Below are 19,355 nucleotides of genomic sequence, written 5' to 3'. Positions count from 1 at the left end.
TAATTTTTACGGTGTAGTGTCGTTTTTGGAACGGATGAACGCATGGTTATTGTGAGGGTGTGATGTATGCTTAACACGGTGCCTGACCCCCAACGGCTCGAGCCAAGCTACCACTGTGCTTGGAAACCTGGTGACTGCTAACCCGGTTGCCCGGTTTCCAACATAAAATTGGTGTTCAGCGGTGGGATTGAGCTGTGCTTGCGTCCACTCGACAATAACTGTGGGTAGTCCATAGGCCTACACCGGGAGTTTTCTCCAAGCAGACTTCCTAATTTTGAGTTTTGTTTTTTTCAAATTTACTTCTGGTGGTGGGAGGAGGTATTACAAAAGGTACCCCCCTGCATAGCTTCTGTAAGCAACTGTCTTCTATCCTGAGTGGGCAAAATGGAGTTTGTATTAGAGGATCTGGAAACTTACACGGTGACCCAACTCAGGGAGTTTTGTGAGCGAGAGGGGGTGTTTTGTCCCCAAGGTGCAAAGAAGGGTGAACTCCAGACCAGCTTAAGGGCTTGGGGGGAGGCACGACGAGAAAGTAAGGTAGAGAAGGAGGACAGGGATGGAGAGCCTGACAGCGAGGGGGCTGGTTGAGGTGGGGGACCTAGTAGCGGGGCCCAGAACACTTTCAAGGAAGGGAAGCAGTGTCTCTAGCAACGGCTTATTAGAAGCAGAATTCACTGACCGGAGGGAGAAAAGACAGCTCACATGGGATTTGGCGAAGCTGGAGAATGAAAAAGAGGAACGGAGGATGGCTCACGAGTTGAGGCTCAGGGAGATAGATCTCCAGATCCTATGGGTCGGGGCACACCCTGTTCCTAGTGGTGGCAGCGAAGAAAGGGAAATCACCAGGGAATCCAAACCCTATTTGCCAAAAGACATGGTAGCTAGCTATAGTGCGGGTGATGATATCGCCAAGTGGCTAGCGGCCTATGAGATCTCATTAAGAGTCCATGGGGTTCCAGAGAAGTATTGGGGAGGGGGATTGTACAAATACATGCCTCCAGCTGGTAGGGATACATTATTGGCCCTAGAGCAGGATGAGCAGACCCACTACCCCACCATGAAAGTGGCGCTCGTGAGGAAGTTTGGACTAACACCCGAGAAGTATAGACAGAAGTTCCGGGGTAGCCACAAACTGGGCACACAGAATTGGGTGGATTTCCTGGACTATGCAAAGAAGGCATTAGAGGGTTGGATACAAGGCAGTGAGGTGAGGGACTACGAGGGGTTGTTTGATTTGATGTTGAAGGAACACCTGCTGGAAAAATGTTTCCCTGAACTGTGTCAACACCTGGTGGATAGCAAGCTGACCAATCCCCGGAAGCTTGCTGAGGAGGCGGACATTTGGGCTAGTACCCGGGTGTCCACAAGGGGGACTGGAGGGGACTCTCAAAAGACCGGACAGGGCGCCCCCCAGAAGAAAGAGGGAGGGGAAAAGAAAACGGAGTTCTCTAAAGGCCCCCAAAATAGTTTCCAAGGGAAGGGAACAGGATTCACCCCTAGGGCTAACCCACCCAGAAATCCTAATCCTGGCCAGAGTCAGCAGCCAAGGGTTGTCCATTGCTACGAGTGCGGTGGTGTCGGACACTATAAGGGAGATGTGAAGTGCCCGAAAAGACCACCCCCTCCCATCGGAGGAAAGGCCCCCGGAGTAGCTAGTGTAGTGCTCGGGGAGGAGATGCCCTTAGGTAAGGGAAGGGAGTGGGCGGGTGTCACTTTAGTGTCCCTGGGAGAACGGGAGATGGTTCCTAAGATCCAGGTGCCCGCAAATACCACAAAGTATGGGCAATGGGTCACCATCAACGGCCAAAGAGGGGAGGCTCTGAGAGACACAGGAGCCAGTATGACTATGGTACGTAGCCAACTGGTGTCTCCAGAGCAGGTGATTCCCCATGTACTCCACCCTGCCGCGATGGCTGACGGCAGAATGGGCCACTATCCGGTGGCCGAGGTTCCATTTGAATGGGAAGGGGTTGCAGGGTCACTTCGAGTTGCCGTAAGCCCTGCCGTGCCAGTCGATTGTCTGCTGGGGAATGACATGGAGCATAATGCTTGGAAGGAGGTGGAATACCGGACTCATGCTGAGATGCTGGGTACACCTGACTGGGCCTGTGTCAGCAACAGGTCTGCGACTACCCGGAGGGGGAGTTCGTTTAGGCGGGAGCCTGGAACAAAGGCACCACCGGCTGCCAATCAAGGGAAGAACCGAGGACAGGAGGAGCCTGCCTCGGCATCCGCGCCCCGTGTGACGGATAGGCCACCGGAGGTGGTGGACCAGGAGTCCGCGGAGGGGGATGTTACCAACCTGGAGAACCTACCCATCCCGGCCGAGTGGCACGTGGAGGGAGGGCCGACCAGGGAGGAATTCTGCAAGGGCCAGAAGGAGTGTCCTACCCTTGAGGGACTGAGGCGACAGGCCGAAGCCCAGGCAGCAGGTAATGTTGAGGGGAACTACCACATTTACTGGGAGGATGGCCTCCTCTACAGTGAACCCAAGGCACCCATGCACGGATCGTCACGGGCCTTGGTTGTCCCTCAACGTTACCGAGCCTTCCTTCTGGAATTGGCTCATGAAATCCCCTTGGCAGGACACCTGGGGCAAGACAAGACCTTTGCCCGGCTTGTCCCACACTTTTATTGGCCTCAAATGAAAGTGTCGTCCGACACCTACTGCCGGACGTGTGTGTCTTGTCAAGCCAGTGGGAAAACAGGGGTGAAGCTGAAAGCTCCCCTGGAACCACTTCCTGTCGTTAGCACCCCCTTTGAAAGGGTGGGCATCGACATTGTGGGACCGTTAGATCCGCCTACTACAGCTGGTCACAGGTTTATCCTGGTTCTGGTGGATCATGCCACACGGTACCCAGAGGCCATACCTCTGAGGACCATTACTGCACCTGTTGTGGCGAGGGCCCTGATGGGAATCTTTACCCGAGTGGGTTTTCCCAAGGAAGTTGTGTCCGACAGGGGGACCAACTTCATGTCAGCATACATGCGGGCGATGTGGAAGGAGTGTGGAGTGACCTACCGGTTCACCACTCCTTACCACCCCCAGACCAATGGTCTGGTGGAGAGGTTCAATAAGACCTTGAAAGGCATGATCAGAAGTCTGCCTGAAAGCCTGCGGAGGAAATGGGACGTCCTCCTACCCTGTCTATTGTTTTCCTACAGGGAAGTGCCACAGAAGGGAGTGGGCTTCAGCCCCTTCGAGCTTTTGTATGGGCACCCTGTGCGTGGACCTCTCAGCCTGGTGAGAGACGGATGGGAAAGAACTCCCAGAAAGCTTCCCCAGGACGTGGTGAGCTACATGCTGGCCTTCCGGAGCCAAATGGCTAAGTTGTGGAAGCAAGCTTCTGACAACTTGGAAGCCAGCCAAGCAGTGATGAAGGCGTGGTATGACCACAATGCTCACCCGGTGGAGTTGGAGCCTGGCCAGAAGGTGTGGGTGATCGAACCAGGAGAGCTTAGCGCCCTCCAGGATCGCTGGTCAGGATCCTTTGAGGTGTTGGAGAAGAAGGGTAAGGCTACCTACTTGGTGGACCTGAAGACCCCTCGTCAGTCCCTACGGGTGCTGCATGCCAACCGCCTCAAACCCCACCATGAGAGGCCTGAAGTCATATTGTTAATGGTGACTGACAGAGCAGAGGACGTGGAAAGCGAGCCTCTCCCCGACTTATTTGCGTCTCAAGAAAAGGATGGGTTGGTGGAGGGAGTGATTCTCTCCCCGTCCCTAACTCCTGAACAGCAGGAGGACTGCCGCCAGGTCCTGGGGCAGTACTCTTCGTTGTTTTACCTTGTCCCGGGTAGGACTCACCTGTGCGTCCATGACGTGGACACAGGAGACAGCCCACCTGTGAAGTCCAAGATCTACCGGATGACAGACAAAGTGAAGGCCAGCATTCACAGTGAAGTCACTAAGATGCTGGAGCTAGGAGTGATTGAACCTTCTAGCAGCCCCTGGTCCAGTCCGGTGGTACTAGTACCAAAAGCTGCACCACCGGGTGCCCAACCGGAACTGAGGTTCTGTGTGGACTACCGGGGACTGAACTCAGTAACCAAGACTGATGCTCATCCGATCCCAAGGGCGGATGAATTGATTGACCGGCTGGGAGCTGCCCAATATTTGAGTACCTTTGACCTTACATCCGGGTACTGGCAGATCTCTCTGACTGATGGAGCTAAGGAAAGGTCAGCCTTCTCCACGCCCAAGGGCCACTACCAGTTCTGCGTGATGCCCTTTGGGCTCAAGAACGCACCTGCCACGTTTCACCGTCTGGTGAACCAGATCCTCGCCGGAATGGAGAGTTTCTCTGCTGCTTATCTGGACGACATTGCCGTCTTCAGTAACAGCTGGGAGGATCACTTGCGTCACCTGCAAACTGTTCTCCAGGCCCTGAAGCAAGCTGGTTTAACGATCAAGGCCAGTAAATGCCAGATCGGGCAGGGGTCGGTAGTGTACCTTGGACACTTGGTGGGTAGGGGAGCGGTGCAACCCCTCCAGGCGAAAATCGAGGCTATCATGGCCTGGGAACCCCCAAGACTCAGACTGAGGTCCGAGCTTTTCTGGGCCTCACAGGATACTACCGCCGCTTCGTGAAGGGGTACGGGACCATTGTGGCCCCCCTCACGGAGCTTACGTCCAAGAAACAACCTCGACGGGTAGTCTGGACGGAGGCTTGTCAGCAGGCCTTTGTGAAACTGAAGCAAGCCATGTGCGAGGCCCCGGTCTTAAGGGCCCCAGACTTTTCCAAGGAGTTCATTGTCCAGACGGATGCATCGGAACATGGCATTGGGGCAGTGTTATCGCAACTCAATGAAGAGGGTCTGGATCAACCTGTGGTCTTCCTATCCCGGAGACTGCTTCCCAGGGAACAGAAGTGGAGTGCAATAGAGCGTGAAGCCTTTGCAGTGGTATGGGCTCTGAAGAAGTTGCGGCCATACCTGTTTGGCTCGCACTTCCTAGTTCAGACCGACCACAGACCCCTTCGGTGGCTGATGCAGATGAAGGGGGAGAATCCCAAGTTGCTAAGGTGGTCTATCTCCCTACAGGGAATGGACTTTCAGGTGGAACATCGGCCTGGAGTGGACCACGCCAATGCAGACGGTCTCTCAAGGTATTTCCGCCTTAGTGATGAGAACTCCCAAGGGGTTGGGTAGCTCTCCCCACTTTTAGCTGGGGGGGACGCGTGTTAGACCTGTCAGCCCTTTGGGTGGTCCCTCCTCATCATTATTTATTTTGTCCCACTTTTGCCTCAAACCCTGTTATGAATTTTTCCTTTTTGGGAACCACCAGACTTCTTAGTGTTGATGCAGGGTCAGGGAGCCATTTTCCCTACCCCTGGAACTTCTGTCTGAGGGCCTGAGACACAAAATGGAGGCCACCTGTGACATCATCAGAACCCACTGGAGATTTCTAGAACCTTCTGCAACATTCTAGAACCCTGTGACAGAGGGAGGCAGTTTAGAATGTTGGGAGGCCATCTCAGAGTGGCAGTTGGCATCTGACTGGAGAAGAGAGAGGACAGAGATAGAAGGAGGTCGGAGTAAGGCAGCAGAGGTGGAAACCAGTGCTTGGAGTGGGGTCCAGAAACCCACCCTTGATGCTAGTCTCTACTGACCAAGCCCAGCCTAAAGCCCTGTGTGGGATCAAGAACAGAAGAACCATCTTAAAGGACTGAATATTTGAAACAGGCCTTAAAGAAGAAGAACAGCAAGTTCCTGACCTGTTCAGCAGTGTCCTCCTGGAGTCCTGACGTCGAGAAGCCTGGAGACCTGGGGCCTGAGGTGGAGAAGCGGCGCTGACAGAAAGCAGACGTCGTACCCGGAGCCGCCAGAGGTCGAGTGAGGGCGCCGACGGAGGTCGTGGAGAGGCACCGGAGGTCAAGTAAGGAGTAACCCGAGGTCGAGTGAGGGCACCGACGGAGGTCGTGGAGAGGCGCCGGAGGTCGAGTCGGGAGTCACCTGAGGTCGAGGTGAGGCGCCGACGGGGGAGTGAAGTCTGCCCACCGGAGTCGCCGGAAACCGAGGTGAAGCGCGCCGGAGGTCGGGAGTGGAGATCGCACTCCGGAGACACCAGGAAGTGGGGAGTCCGAGTCCCTGTGACGCCAGAAGGCGACATCGAGTCGAGACCGCCCAGCGACATCGAGTCGAGACCGCCCAGCGACATCGAGTCGAGACCGCCCAGCGACATCGAGTCGAGACCGCCCAGCGACATCGAGTCGAGACCGTCCAGCGACACCGAGTCGAGACCGCCCAGCGACATCGAGTCGAGGCCGCCCGACGACATCGATCCGAGGCCGCCTCACGGCGTCGACACGGCGCCGAGCGGAGCCGATCATCGTGAAAAGGGCAGTAAGTGGTAGAAAGGGCATCTGAGGCCCTGTGGAGCCCTAAAAGACCATTCTAGGGGCCAGCGGGGTGTTAGAACCAGCCTGGGAGTGCCAGGGGTGAACTGAGACTGGTGCAGTGACCTCTGACAGGGGTTGTGTATTTTGGGAGAGCCAGATCCCTAGGTTACCCTTATTCTACCTCAGTTCAGGCCCAGCCTTGACCAATCTAGGTGGGACACCCCCCATGTCATCCAAATGACCACAAGCTGTACTTGGGCATAGTAAAACCAAACTACCTCAGGAAAGTGATGTGAACTGTAATTGTCATTAATTGTGTTATTTAAGTTATTGGAGGTGCTTTATTTATTGACTGTATTTATTGTCTGACTGTATTTATTAGCCATTTATTTATTTATTGCACCCCTATTTATTCCTTGCTTATTTATGACCTGATCCTATTTAATGAAACCCCACTGTGGTATTATTTATTTGACCTGCTATTTTCAAGAAAAGTCTTATGGTATTGTATGTATGTTTTGAAACCTGCAACTAAGAGAAAATAAGATAAAGGCAAACTACTTTCTTTCATAATTTTTACGGTGTAGTGTCGTTTTTGGAACGGATGAACGCATGGTTATTGTGAGGGTGTGACGTACGCTTAACACGGTGCCTGACCCCCAACCGCTCGAGCCAAGCTACCACTGTGCTTGGAAACCTGGTGACTGCTAACCCGGTTGCCCGGTTTCCAACACTATGTATCTATCTATCTATCTAAAAATAAATCTCAAGCTAGATAGATAGATAGATAGATAGATAGATAGATAGATAGATAGATAGATAGATAGATAGATAGATAGATAGATAGATAGATAGATAGATAGATAGATAGATAGATAGATAGATAGATAGATAGATAGATAGATAGATAGATAGATAGATAGATAGATAGATAGATAGATAGATAGATAGATAGATATTTTAAATGATGCATTAGTATTATCATTGCATTGAACTTTGTAAAACATTCTTACATTATCTGGGGCCTGGCTCATCCTCAATAAAACTGACAAGAAACAAGTTAATACATTAAAATATAACTTTGTTTATTTTCTATTTAAGGCAGCATGCCTTGCCAACAACTCTCACCTAGCCTCTATCCATTCCACTGAGGAAAATGATTTTGTGTATACTTTGATGGGTAAACCAAACAACCCGCTCAACGGAGAAGCATACTGGATCGGTGCACATGACTCATTCCAGGTAAGTGACTGCCAATCAGAGTCAAACAGTATGCATGTCTGACATTCTTTCCACCTCCACTTTTTTACATGATTGACCCTCATGCCCTGATTACAGGCTGAGATTTAATACCGATGCATATAAAAATTTCTCAAAATAACAAATTATGCATTTAAATTACTCTGCCCATTTTCTTTGCTGAGCACATTCTGCTACAAAACCCTGGTGAAATGTGCATGTCCAAAACAGGCCAGGGCCAAAAACTGCACCGGACTTTTTGTGGATTCTCTGATTCACATGCGTCCGCCAACTCACACCATGCCACCATCTGTCACACCATGTATGCTCCCTTCACACAGTCATTAAAAACAAGGTGATGGACGAAATGCTTGAATTAGTCTCAGCCACTGGCAGTAGCTCAGGCCACATACCAATCCAGAGTATTTTATCCACCATGCCAACTCAGTTTGACCCACACATAATCAAATCAGTCTTGAAACTCCTCAAATGGGAACAGTCCAGCCCCTACTGCAAGGCCAGGTCCTCCCTGAACCCCAACACAAGCAACCCAGGACCGGTTTCACACTTATTAGGGTCCAGTCTGGTATAGCTAGGTCCCAGTGGCATTTTCTTTTATTCCAAGCAAATGCATTCTAACTGATACTATGTTAATCTATGACAATCACATTAATTTGCTTTTTTTTATTTGAAGGAAGGGAGTTTCATTTTTACTGATGGATCTAAAATGGATGTTAACTTATTTGATGCTGGCCAGCCTGACAACTTTAACAATGAAGACTATGTTGGTTCTAGGTTCTTCCAGAATGGTGAGCAGATTTTTAGAAAAATAACTAGTTATTCATTCATTCTTGCCTTCACAGCTACAGAAAGAACACTACATTTTCTTAAAGTGGGACTATCAGAGACAAAACAACCTTAAGTTATCAACCTCCCTTTCAAAATCCAAATAACGTGTACAATGCAAAAACAGCAGTTGATGGACAGAATGCAGAACAATGTCATACATTCACCCCAGTACAGAGATCTGGGCTAAATCCATCGTTTTTTTGCTCACCATGCTGTTCCAGTTTGAACCCAGCCATATGCAAATCAGTCTTGACCCTGTGCCTCATGGGTACAGTCCAGCCCGAACTGCCAAGCCAGGTCCTCCCTGGACTGGAAACAAGCATCCTAGGACCAGTTTCGGGGTTTCACCCCACTTCAGCCAGGATAGCTTGATTCCAGTGGCATGGAGAGCATGGGACCCATGTCTGGGCATAGCCTTCCCACTCAGGGTGACAAATGCAAAAACAATAGTTGATGGACAGAATGCAGAACAGGGTCATACATTCACCCCAGTATGGAGATCTGGGCCTAAATCCATCGTTTTTTTGCTCACCATGCCGTTCCAGTTTGAACCCAGCCATATGCAAATCAGTCTTGACCCTGTGCCTCATGGGTACAGTCCAGCCCGAACTGCCAAGCCAGGTCCTCCCTGGACTGGAAACAAGCATCCTAGGATCGGTTTCAAGGTTTCACCCCTCTTCAGCCAGGATAGCTTGATTCCAGTGGCATGGAGAGCACGGGACCCACGTCTGGGCATACCCTTCCCACTCGGGGTGACAAATGCAAAAACAACAGTTGATGAACAGAATGCAGAACAATGTCATGCATTCACCCCAGTTCAGAGATCTGGGCCTAAATCCATCATTTTTTTGCTCACCATGCCATTCCTGTTTGAACCCAGCAATATGGAAATCAGTCTTGACCCTGTGCCTCATGGGTACAGTCCAGCCCGAACTGCCAAGCTGTATGGACATATGCTGAACATTATCCATGTATGTGTTTATTTGAAACCTAATGTCAGATAGTGTCAGACTGTTTTATAACAGAAAAATCATTCATCAAGTATTCATAATTTTCTTTTGTTTGCATATCGGGTAAATACTGTTAATGGTTTACTCTTAGAATTATTCTACTTTGACAGTAGTATCTGTAATGGGTCCTTGAAAAAATAAAAATAAAAATATATTTTATTGTTGTCTTTCACTTATTCATATCTGCCTTGCTCTGAAATGGTTTGTACTGCATAGGCATGCTACAAATACACAATAAGGGCATCATTAGGAGGCCGCCATCCTGACGGAAAATGGGACCGTTCCATGGGGGAGATTAGGAGGCGCACACCACACTGGCGGGCGCATCACGCATTTTTAACATTGCGGTGGGCGGTGTTTTCAGCAGCACCCGCTGCAATGGTAAAAATGCATGTTGTGCATTTGCATGCACAAAGTGGCAGGCACCGCACGGTGCCTGCCACCTTGTGCATGCCAATGCTGGGGGGTACCACAGGTACCCCCCATGTGCACCCCCCAACACCCAGCGTACCCCCTACGGGCCCCCAACAGCATGGACCGCGAGCCTTTCCATGGCCGCAGCGCCGCCATGGAAAGGCTAATATCCGCACCTATCATAATATGGATGGTGGTGTTTCACAGACACCGCCACCATGTTATGCTCTTTTTCCACCCGGTCGACGAGTCAACTGGCGTAAAAGCGGCAGACGGTCTTTCCATCCGCCGCGGACCCCCCAGCTATCATAATATGGCGGGGGGTCTTTGATGTGTGGATGGCAGGTGGATCACCCCCGCCGGCCGGGCGTTGACTACCGCCGGCCCGGCGGGGGCGATCCACCCACCATCCTAATGGGGCCCTAAATGTCTTAACATATGTACCATATTTGATGAGAAGATAAAAGTATTTAAAATTACTTAATGCATGGGTGTGTCCTCGTAGGTCAAGAAGGCAGACTCAGTTTGGAGACACTCCCAGAAGTTCTTCGCAATCCTCATCATCCTGTCATCACATGCCTTCCCTAAACTCCCCATCAATTGTAGTGAAGAGGGAGATACCACTCGCTGGTCCTGTGCAGTTTGATGTTTGGCTGGAGAAGTGGAAAGTACACTGGAGGATACCTACAGCCTACACGGTGTGACCCAGAAAAGATGGTTGCTGAGCAATGAGCTTTGTTCATCATCCGACACCATAACCTACGTGACAACCTACCTGACTCTGTACTTCTCTGGTCAGTGAGGGACCTGCCGCAATACCAACACAATGGCACATCAGCTGATGAGACACCATGAGGGTGCTGCGCAGTGAAGCAGGTGGTTGGATAATTGTGCAGGCTTGCTTATATGGGGATTAACGTTAGTACCTGAGATTGAACATATCCCATGGTAGACTGGCTGAGTTGCAGTAACACCTGCTCCAGGTGAGGATCATGTGGTGTGGAGGAAATGGTTGGACCTCCTGTGGTTGATTTGAGAGAAGCCCTCCTCATCAATGTTCCCCTGAGGTGGGAGCCCTTTCTGGCAAGATTTAGAACGGGGTGCCTATCTCTGATTGACCCTACACAGTGAGTGGTCTCCTATCCCCACTACCTAGTGAAACATTCTCTCTAAGAGCACAGTCCTTTAGGACATCAGGGGGTGCAGATGAGGTGGACTGTACTCTCCCCAAGTCAACACCTTGGGGCTTATCATCCCAGGCTGTTTTATCCTTGAGACATAATTAGACTTTGATCCGTGTGAGTTGGCCTTATAGCCTAGATTGCTCGAAATGACAGTTCTGGTGATGACAGCAGTAATAGCCTCTAGCCTGGCCCTTTATGCATGTGATGACTGAATTGAGTCTTCAGGCGGAGGCCAGGTTAAAGGTTTATCTGACCACTTGGCTACATGCACATTTTTATTTGTACCTATTGCCCTGCCCTTTTCATTGATGGTAGCTGGCCAGAGAGGTCCTAAAGCATTCTAGTCAGTTCCCATAAGAGTCTGACAAGCATTAGTAACTCTGGAGAGACTCTGTTCCATACAATATCTAATCCCCACTAGGTGGAGATGAGGGTCAACTACCAGGGATGCTACATCATGAGGAAAGACAAGGACCCAAATCTACATGCCCAAACAAACATGGATAAATATACATCTTCACCTATGGGGCCCACTAGACCTGCCCTCAAATATTCACACACGCAACATGGAGTCCTGCGGCATACACAAATAACTCACTCTGCTTACACATTTGGATGTCAGTTGTAGTGTCTGGGCATGACACACAAGTGGAACTTTACTTTAGTTGGCCTGTAGGCAGATCTCTCTGCATTGGAGCAGGTAGAAAAGCCTGCTTTATACACCATAGAATAGAAGAAAGTATAATTGTTATCGTAACACAACTCTATCCCATATATAAAATCAAAGAACAAGAATATGGAATCCTATTTGTAATCAACAGCAACTAGGGTCATCTCTTACTTCTCTTGCTCCAATGAGACAGGTGTCACTATGTGCAGTGCAAATACAAGGATTATGCCCTGGCGGGTGGAAGGTATGGCAGGTCGTCCTCTAGTTCTCAGTCCAGTCCTCCTAAAGTATATGGAGTGAGTGATACATAATAGGTTCCCCCAGAAGTGCATCAGCTTTACACTGTACCTTGTCTTCTGCATTTTGAGTCCCTTCATGTTCAGGCTTGCTGCTGCTGCATAGCTGGAAGGGCCTGAGCATGCCCATGATGAAGTGCCAAGTAATCCTCATGAGAACGTCAATTGTGGTTGGAGCTTTCAAAGCTTCAAGTTGTTAAGTGCTATGTCCATTTTTCTTTCTTGTTTGAGCAAAGAAAAGTGGAACTAGCAGTGGATCTGAGTTGAAGCACGGACGCCAAACAAAAAAGATTCCTTAACTGATTATGAGACCTCAGCTTACCATCCCTCTGGATGCTCTTCTAGAATTTCATTCTGATCCATGGTAGTTAAATTAAGAAAGACACCCACCACAAAGACAGATAAATAAGAATTAGGTACCTCAAAATCAACTAGACAATTGGTAAATGTGCCAAGGGTTGCACAATGTAGTGCAATGTTTAACCGCTTATTAACTAGTAGCGAAAATGTAAGCTGAGTTACTGATTAGAGAATGTGTCCTATTGATTGATGCTGGAAGGAAGATAGGCCTCAACGACTCATATGGCTTAGCCATCTTTTATCAGTAAACTTATTTCTCTATTTTTCTTTTCTTCTGATTTTTTGAGATATTCTATTTTTAGTTGAATGTAAATATTTAACTTGTCGTAGCCACATGTTAACTTTTGGCATTTTATTAATGTGAGAAATTGGCCTGGTATATGCTATCCACTAATTATAGTGGGCACCTTGCACCAGTCCAAACAACCCCTTATTGGTTATAGGTTAAAGACAACCTTTATTGAAAGCTATCCTAGTGGCAGCTATGGAGAGCAGCCTTAAGGCTAAGTCTTGAAGGAATGTAAAAGAGCTTGTTTTACCAGTCTTTAATCTCTTGAATGACCAAATGAAAGGCAACCACACCAGGTATATATATAAAATATATGTATTTATTTCTAAACACACCCTACTAGTCTCTTTATGAGGCTAGAGGTCTAAACACAGAAGTTACAATTCAAATAGTACAGTAAAATAGCACAAATACACGTCAGGCCCTGGGGCGAGCCATATACTAAAATAGTGGTATAAGAACCACGACTTAACTAGACACAAGGCCTAGAACCTGCAGAATCGCTGGGAACCCAAGCAACCACCAAAGGCAGCGACACAGGGGACCCACGGGGGCCGTGTGCAGTGTGAGAAAACAGCCGCGAGCTCCCGTTAGTTTCTATGAGGAAAGTCGCGGTTCGGTTTTTAAAGATTAGGGACACTTAGAAATTAGTCAGGACCAAACCCTTTTGGACTTAGGAAGTTCTAGCGTCAACAATCACAAGAGCACTGGAGTACTCGAGTTACCTCACCCAGGGAAGTCGGGTGCATAGGTGTCAAATGGTGTTGGGTCGCGTCATCGTTTTCAATGGGAGCTGGCAAAGAAGTGTTGCTGCTGGGAAGATGCGAAGTGTCTGAAGAGATCCAAGCCTGGATCAAAGTCAAGAAGAACCTGAAAGCAGAGGGGACAGAGTCTGGGTCACTAGCCAGTGGCCAGCAGCACGATAGGTGAATGCCCACCAATGGGTGATTTCAGGTGGAGTTGAAGCTTGACTCTTCAGCCACGAGGACCAGGAGGTGTCGAGGACAACCAGGAGCTGGATTCGAGCTGTCCCACAAAGGAAGTCGAGTGTTGCAGCATCGGTGCCTGGATTGGCCACAACAAGCCTTGGCAACAGCAACCCATGTAGAAAGTAGAAAGATGCTTTGGTGCAGACCAGCAAGGTCTGAGGGACTCACCACTTGGTAGAGAGTCAGGGCATGTCTGGAGCAACCAGGAAAGCCCAAGGAAAATCAAAGTTACTTTCACAGGAACCCACCAGTCGACGGACCAGGGATCGCGAAGGGACCTCGAGAGGAATCACAAAATGGCGGCCCACGGGTCACTCGGGGTGACTAGGCTGAAAATCTTCGGTGGATTCTCTCCTCAGGGCTACAAGTAACCCCAAGCACAACTTCAAGAGATGTTGAGAAGTCAATGCACTTGCAAAAGTGCACAGTGACCAGGAGTTCCGGTTCCACATTAATCACGAGGGCTGCGGGTCTCAGTTTTGCTGGGGACTCGTGTCGGCCTCTGAGAAGTCTGTAAATCCTCTTCCGGTGTTGCACAGTCATCGGCATCCAGCAAGAGCTTCGGAGATGCAGACCAGCAATTGCTTCGTTGGTGCCTGCCAAGCAGGGGAATCACTCCTTGACCCCAAGGGAGATTTCTTCAGTCCTCTAGTCTTGAGTAGAGCATTGAAGTTCCAGGATTCAGTTGCAGAGTTTCGTCCAGGGATATCTAAAGTGTTGTTGCCATGGGTTCCTTACTTATACCTCAGGAAGGGGTTGGACTAACTCTAGGGACCCACCTATGGGACGGTTTGGAAAGAGGGGTGGCTACACCCATTTCCTTTGTCCAGTTTTGCGCCAGAGCAGGGGCTGGAAGCCCCTGAACTGGTTTGAGCTGGACTATGCACAGGGACACCAAATGTGCCCCCAGTGCAGGACTTCAAAGCACTCTGAGAGTGCTCCCACCCAGCCCCAATACACATAAGCCTGTCTGGGAGGTGGTTACCCCTCCCTGTGACAGGAAACCTATTGTCAAGGCCTCTGCTGCCGGAGTTTCGGTCAGCAGCAGGAGGCCAGACCCATGTCTGTGGCTGCAGCATCCATTTTGTGATGCCAGGGCTCTGTTAAGTTGGTACCGGGTATACCGGTGCTGCCATGTCTGTCCCTCGGGAAGGGTGGGACCATATCCTCACATCAGGAATTGATGTGGGGGTATGATTTCAAGGTGTTTGACACCAAACACAACATGTTTCCGTGCAGCCTGTCTAAAGTTAGCATTAACCGTTTTAGATATAATGCACTTAAGAGTATATGGTTAGGCTGCACTACTGACAACCCCGGAGAGGAGATTCCAAAGGTTGCAGAGGGGCTCAGCTCATGCCTGGGCACCCTCTCACATATAACCAAGCACCCTGCCTTCAGGATTGATAAGGCCTGCCATAGGGGTGACTGATAGGTTTCTATGTGCAGTGATAGGTGAGCTATAGTGAACCTATATCTCAGTAAGGGGTGCATGCACATCCTTACCCAGGCTGCAGTAGCAAACGTGTGGTGTCATTTTGGAAGGCTTTCCAGGGGTGGCATAATACATGCTTCAGCCCCTGGTAGGCCTCTGGGGTACCTATGCCCTAGGTACATACTATGCCATATACTAGGGACTTATAAGGGCACCCCAGAATCAAATCTGTGATGTACCTAGTGTACATGGAATCAATTTAGAGAGGAAGCAGCTAGGCTGGGGTCCTGAATAGCAGGGCCCCATCCAGATTAAAGTTGAAAAACAGTGAAACACCAGCAAAAAGTAGGGGTAACCATGTGAAACAGATCCTACTCTCCTACAATTAATGAATACATTAGTTTTCTATCATTATTCGGCCCACTGCCATGACCATTCATTCAAAAATGGTAGTAAGTAATATATTTCATGCCTATCCTGAACATCATCAAATTCAGATCAAAATGTATCTCTCCTCCTGCAGTGGTAGCTACAAATTCTGCTATTCATGACCAAAATATTGATATTCGACGTGAATAAAACTGCACATGACCTAAGATAACAGTTGTCCAGAGTTGATCATCTGCAGCAGTAATCACAGAAACCCAATGCTTTGAACAAAATATCAGTCATGGTCTGTAGTTTTTAGCTGTATATTAATTTTTCTGAAAATGGTCCAGCAATTTGACTTTTCATGTGAAGGCGAAATTGAATTTATCTCATAACAAAATTGAAAACTCCGTATTGGTAGTAATTAAATGTTCAAACTGATTTACTCTTGTGAATTCATCCACAGCAACTCTTACATTACTGTAATATTGTACTTCATTGATCCTACTGAGCCTTACAGTAAAGGTAAATCCCTCTTGCAGTAAAAGGTGTGTTTTAAATGTTTTAAAGGCTTCTAAAAATCCAGATAAATCCTGCACATTTTTTAACTTGATCAAATATTTTAGCGATTAAATTTAGAAAAGCCTTAGGTGTATTCTAAGCCATTCTAGCAAGAGAAATACATCTTATTGTTATTATTGATTAATATGCAAGGAAGCAGCCTACGAATATTGCCTACTTCCGGTGTCTAAGTCAACTTCTTCTGTCATCATATAATTAATTCCCAGAAAATTCTGGTAATGTTATTCTGCCAGTTAAAATTATCAATCTGGACTCCAGTTCTGAGGAATCTAGACCATAAATTAGTAACTACTGAAATAAAATGATCAGTTTGGAAAGCATTATCATAGTAATCTAATTAATTCTATCACAAAAGGGAAGTGGTAAATTCAATTAGCATTTTTTTAAATCTCTTCTCATTAGTTGACAAAATTAACTTGTTCAATCCCCCTTTTAGAGAAAAAGAGTCTGAACCTTTGGTATATCTATTTTTAATGTTATTAACTACTGCCTTAGACAGGGGTCCCCATCCTGCAGTGAGCAGCATTTGTGTGTGAGTCTAAATGATGAGCAGCATCTGAACCACAACTGAACATATTTGCTTTGATGTACTATAAAAGGATTGGCACATGATTTAGTCTGTAAACTTGGTACTTGTATAGTGCACGACTCACCACTGAGGCATCTCGGCACTGTACTCATACCGCTGTAGGAACCCTTCCTGGCTTTCCCTGTGAAGTGTCCACTCCTGGGCACCCCCAAGGTGAAGCCAGGCATCCCAGCGCTGTTGGGGCCGTTGTGGAGATTAAGCAAGCTATTGCCCAGAGTTGCAGCATGGGACCCATGATAAGAATAGGCACTGAGGTGAGAATATCAGGTCCGAGGAATTATTTAGCCCGAGACCCCGCCGAGGTGGGAATCAAACCCAGGTGCCGGACCAGAGCTCTGCATCAAGGTCTGCCGCTCTAACCATTGAGCCACACTTCTCCAGTCTGATAATATATCCATTATACATGATTAAATCACTTCCATTTGCAGTATGGGTGGAGAGAAGTTTACTGGTAAATTGAGCGGTACAAGAATACTAATATCCAGTGATCAAGACAACTAATAGCTTGTATATAAAGTTCAATTTACCAAAGATATGGGTTTTTCTAAGGCAACAGTTGTACCAGGAAAACCCAGCCAATGCCGGAATGATTTAACGACTATGCTGCAAGATAGATAGTCCTCTCCCTCCAAAATCTTTGCTATATTGGTGATGAATGGTGCATTTTGCAGTGCATTTGGCCAGTAACATTGATACAAAAATTTGGCATTTAAATATTATTTGAAAAGGGGGCTTGGTGAACCTTACCACTACAAACGTTAAAGATATTTAAGCCTTCATTTTGAATGGTCTGGTCATTCTGACCCTTGTGGAAATCCCTGCTTGCTTAGGGATCAAAATTGCTACTTATATGAATATATCCCCACCCCGTTCAGTACTGGGTTTAAGAATGTTTGCATACCCTATTAAACTTTGGTTGATCAAATCAGCCAGATATAACATAAGAAAAAGAAACAGTAATTAGCAGACAGTAGATATTTTGTTACGATAAACACTAACATCTGCCGTTTATTTCCTAAAATCTATTATAGGATGATGTTCACTGCACCAGATGAATTCCAAGCTCTGCAGTAGTGGATTTTATTGTCTGCAATGAATAGTACAACCTTTTCCTTGCTACTCATAATGAGAACCTTAATTGTATAAGATACATTTACAACATATTGTGCTAGCGACATGGGTCAAAACTTTGTGAGGGTGAAGGGCTCTCCAAATGCACCTTCTAATGAATTTAGATCAAATCACCTAAGTAGCATAGGTCAAAATATGAAATGACCTTGGGCATGGAGGCGAGAACTTTGTTCTTCCACAACAATGCTTTGGAAGGTACCATGGCATATTTTTGCACAATAGTTTGGTAACTTAGTGAAAGATTGGTAGGACGCAAGACCAATTTACACTTGCAGTTTTCCATAAGACAGATTTTAAAAATCAAATTAGGACACAACAGTGACCAGAAATAAACCTCTTGACAGACTGCTACTGCTTGCAGCAGCAAGAAGCAAAGCCACATACCTCACTGCATTAACACAAAATAAAGAATAAAAACCCAATGGTAAAGTGTCATATATTCATATGGGCTACACTGAGGGCAGTTCTCCTCAGACAATGCTTGATTTTCTTAAAAGTTATACTGAAAGCATTTTTGTTTAAACCAACACCTGACTGCCATATTACTCCCATCACTTCACATTGAAATGGTGTGGATTCAGACCTAAATTCATTAACATGGTATATGTTTTTCACACTACTCCTAAGGCTTGTATTTTAATAATGGTTTATTTTCTTCATGGTTTAGCTTAGCACCTGGTGCCATGCAAGTCTGTACATTATCCTATCTTTGGTTTGTTCCGGATGTTAAATGTTTATGAATCGTATTAGGATAATCCTGTGGTAACTGGATTGATTTCAAAGATGATAGTAGTGAACGCTCAGCCTCACCTGATGACTTTTTAAGGCAGACCCGGAAACATCCTTACAATCCTTAGATAGAAATTTCATTTTATAAAAAGTTTCTTCCCATGCTAATATTTCTGGTTCTGTGCTTAGTTCTAATAAAGCCAAAGTCTGACTACAGAACAGTATCTGGGCAGAGTTTATGCTTAAAGATAAAGATCTCCACTAGAAAAAAATGACACCCTAACTATTAAAGATTTGTCCTATCAAGGGAAAACTCGCATCTGTAATTCATTTTTGGCCACATTTATGTTTCTCATGGGAGAAGGCTTTTATATTTATTATCGATGTTACCTGAATAAATTAATAAATGCCCAAAGGGAGAAGTGTTAACGTTCCTTTTTTTAGCCTTCTCACCAAGATTTCAGTACATGATGAGTAACTTTGAAAAATACATAATTGAATATTTCTTTTTTTGTGTGAAATAGTACATATGAATAATTGTCTCAAATTAAAGACACTCCCATTAATTAAGTGTTCATAGGATTTATAGGAATAATGCATATTCTCTAAAATATAACTGTGAAAATATTTCTTCTCCAATGATTTAATACAATAAATATGTAAAACTAATTTTTTTAAAATATGTGCATGCATGGATATCTCAGCTATTCCATCCCAATGATATTACTTCTTGATTTACAAGTATATTTCAATGTGCCGTAAATGCTTTTCCACAATATTTATAATTGAAAACTATTGCATCCACTTTAATTGCTTCTCAGTTTTTTTCCCATGTGTAATTCTTCTGTTTTTCCACTCTCGGAGTCTCCCGGCCAGTCG

General features: G+C 46.9%; 1 protein-coding gene across 2 annotated transcripts in view; it reads left to right on the top strand.

Moving 5' to 3' along the window:
• LOC146854033 (alpha-N-acetylgalactosamine-specific lectin-like) overlaps nt 1-19,355 on the top strand; it is a 233,026-nt gene that overhangs the window by 165,511 nt on the left and 48,160 nt on the right. For both annotated transcript variants that reach the window (XM_085650482.1, XM_085650483.1), the window contains exons 4-5: nt 7,443-7,583; nt 8,275-8,389. In XM_085650482.1, the coding sequence (XP_085506608.1) occupies nt 7,443-7,583; nt 8,275-8,389 (256 nt within the window). The remainder of the gene's footprint in view (nt 1-7,442; nt 7,584-8,274; nt 8,390-19,355) is intronic.

This window comes from Triturus cristatus, chromosome 4_1 (genome assembly GCF_964204655.1).
Source record: "Triturus cristatus chromosome 4_1, aTriCri1.1, whole genome shotgun sequence".
Lineage (NCBI taxonomy): Eukaryota > Metazoa > Chordata > Amphibia > Caudata > Salamandridae > Triturus > Triturus cristatus.
The sequence above is the reverse complement of the archived record's forward strand: the minus strand, read 5'-3'. Positions and strand labels throughout refer to the sequence as shown.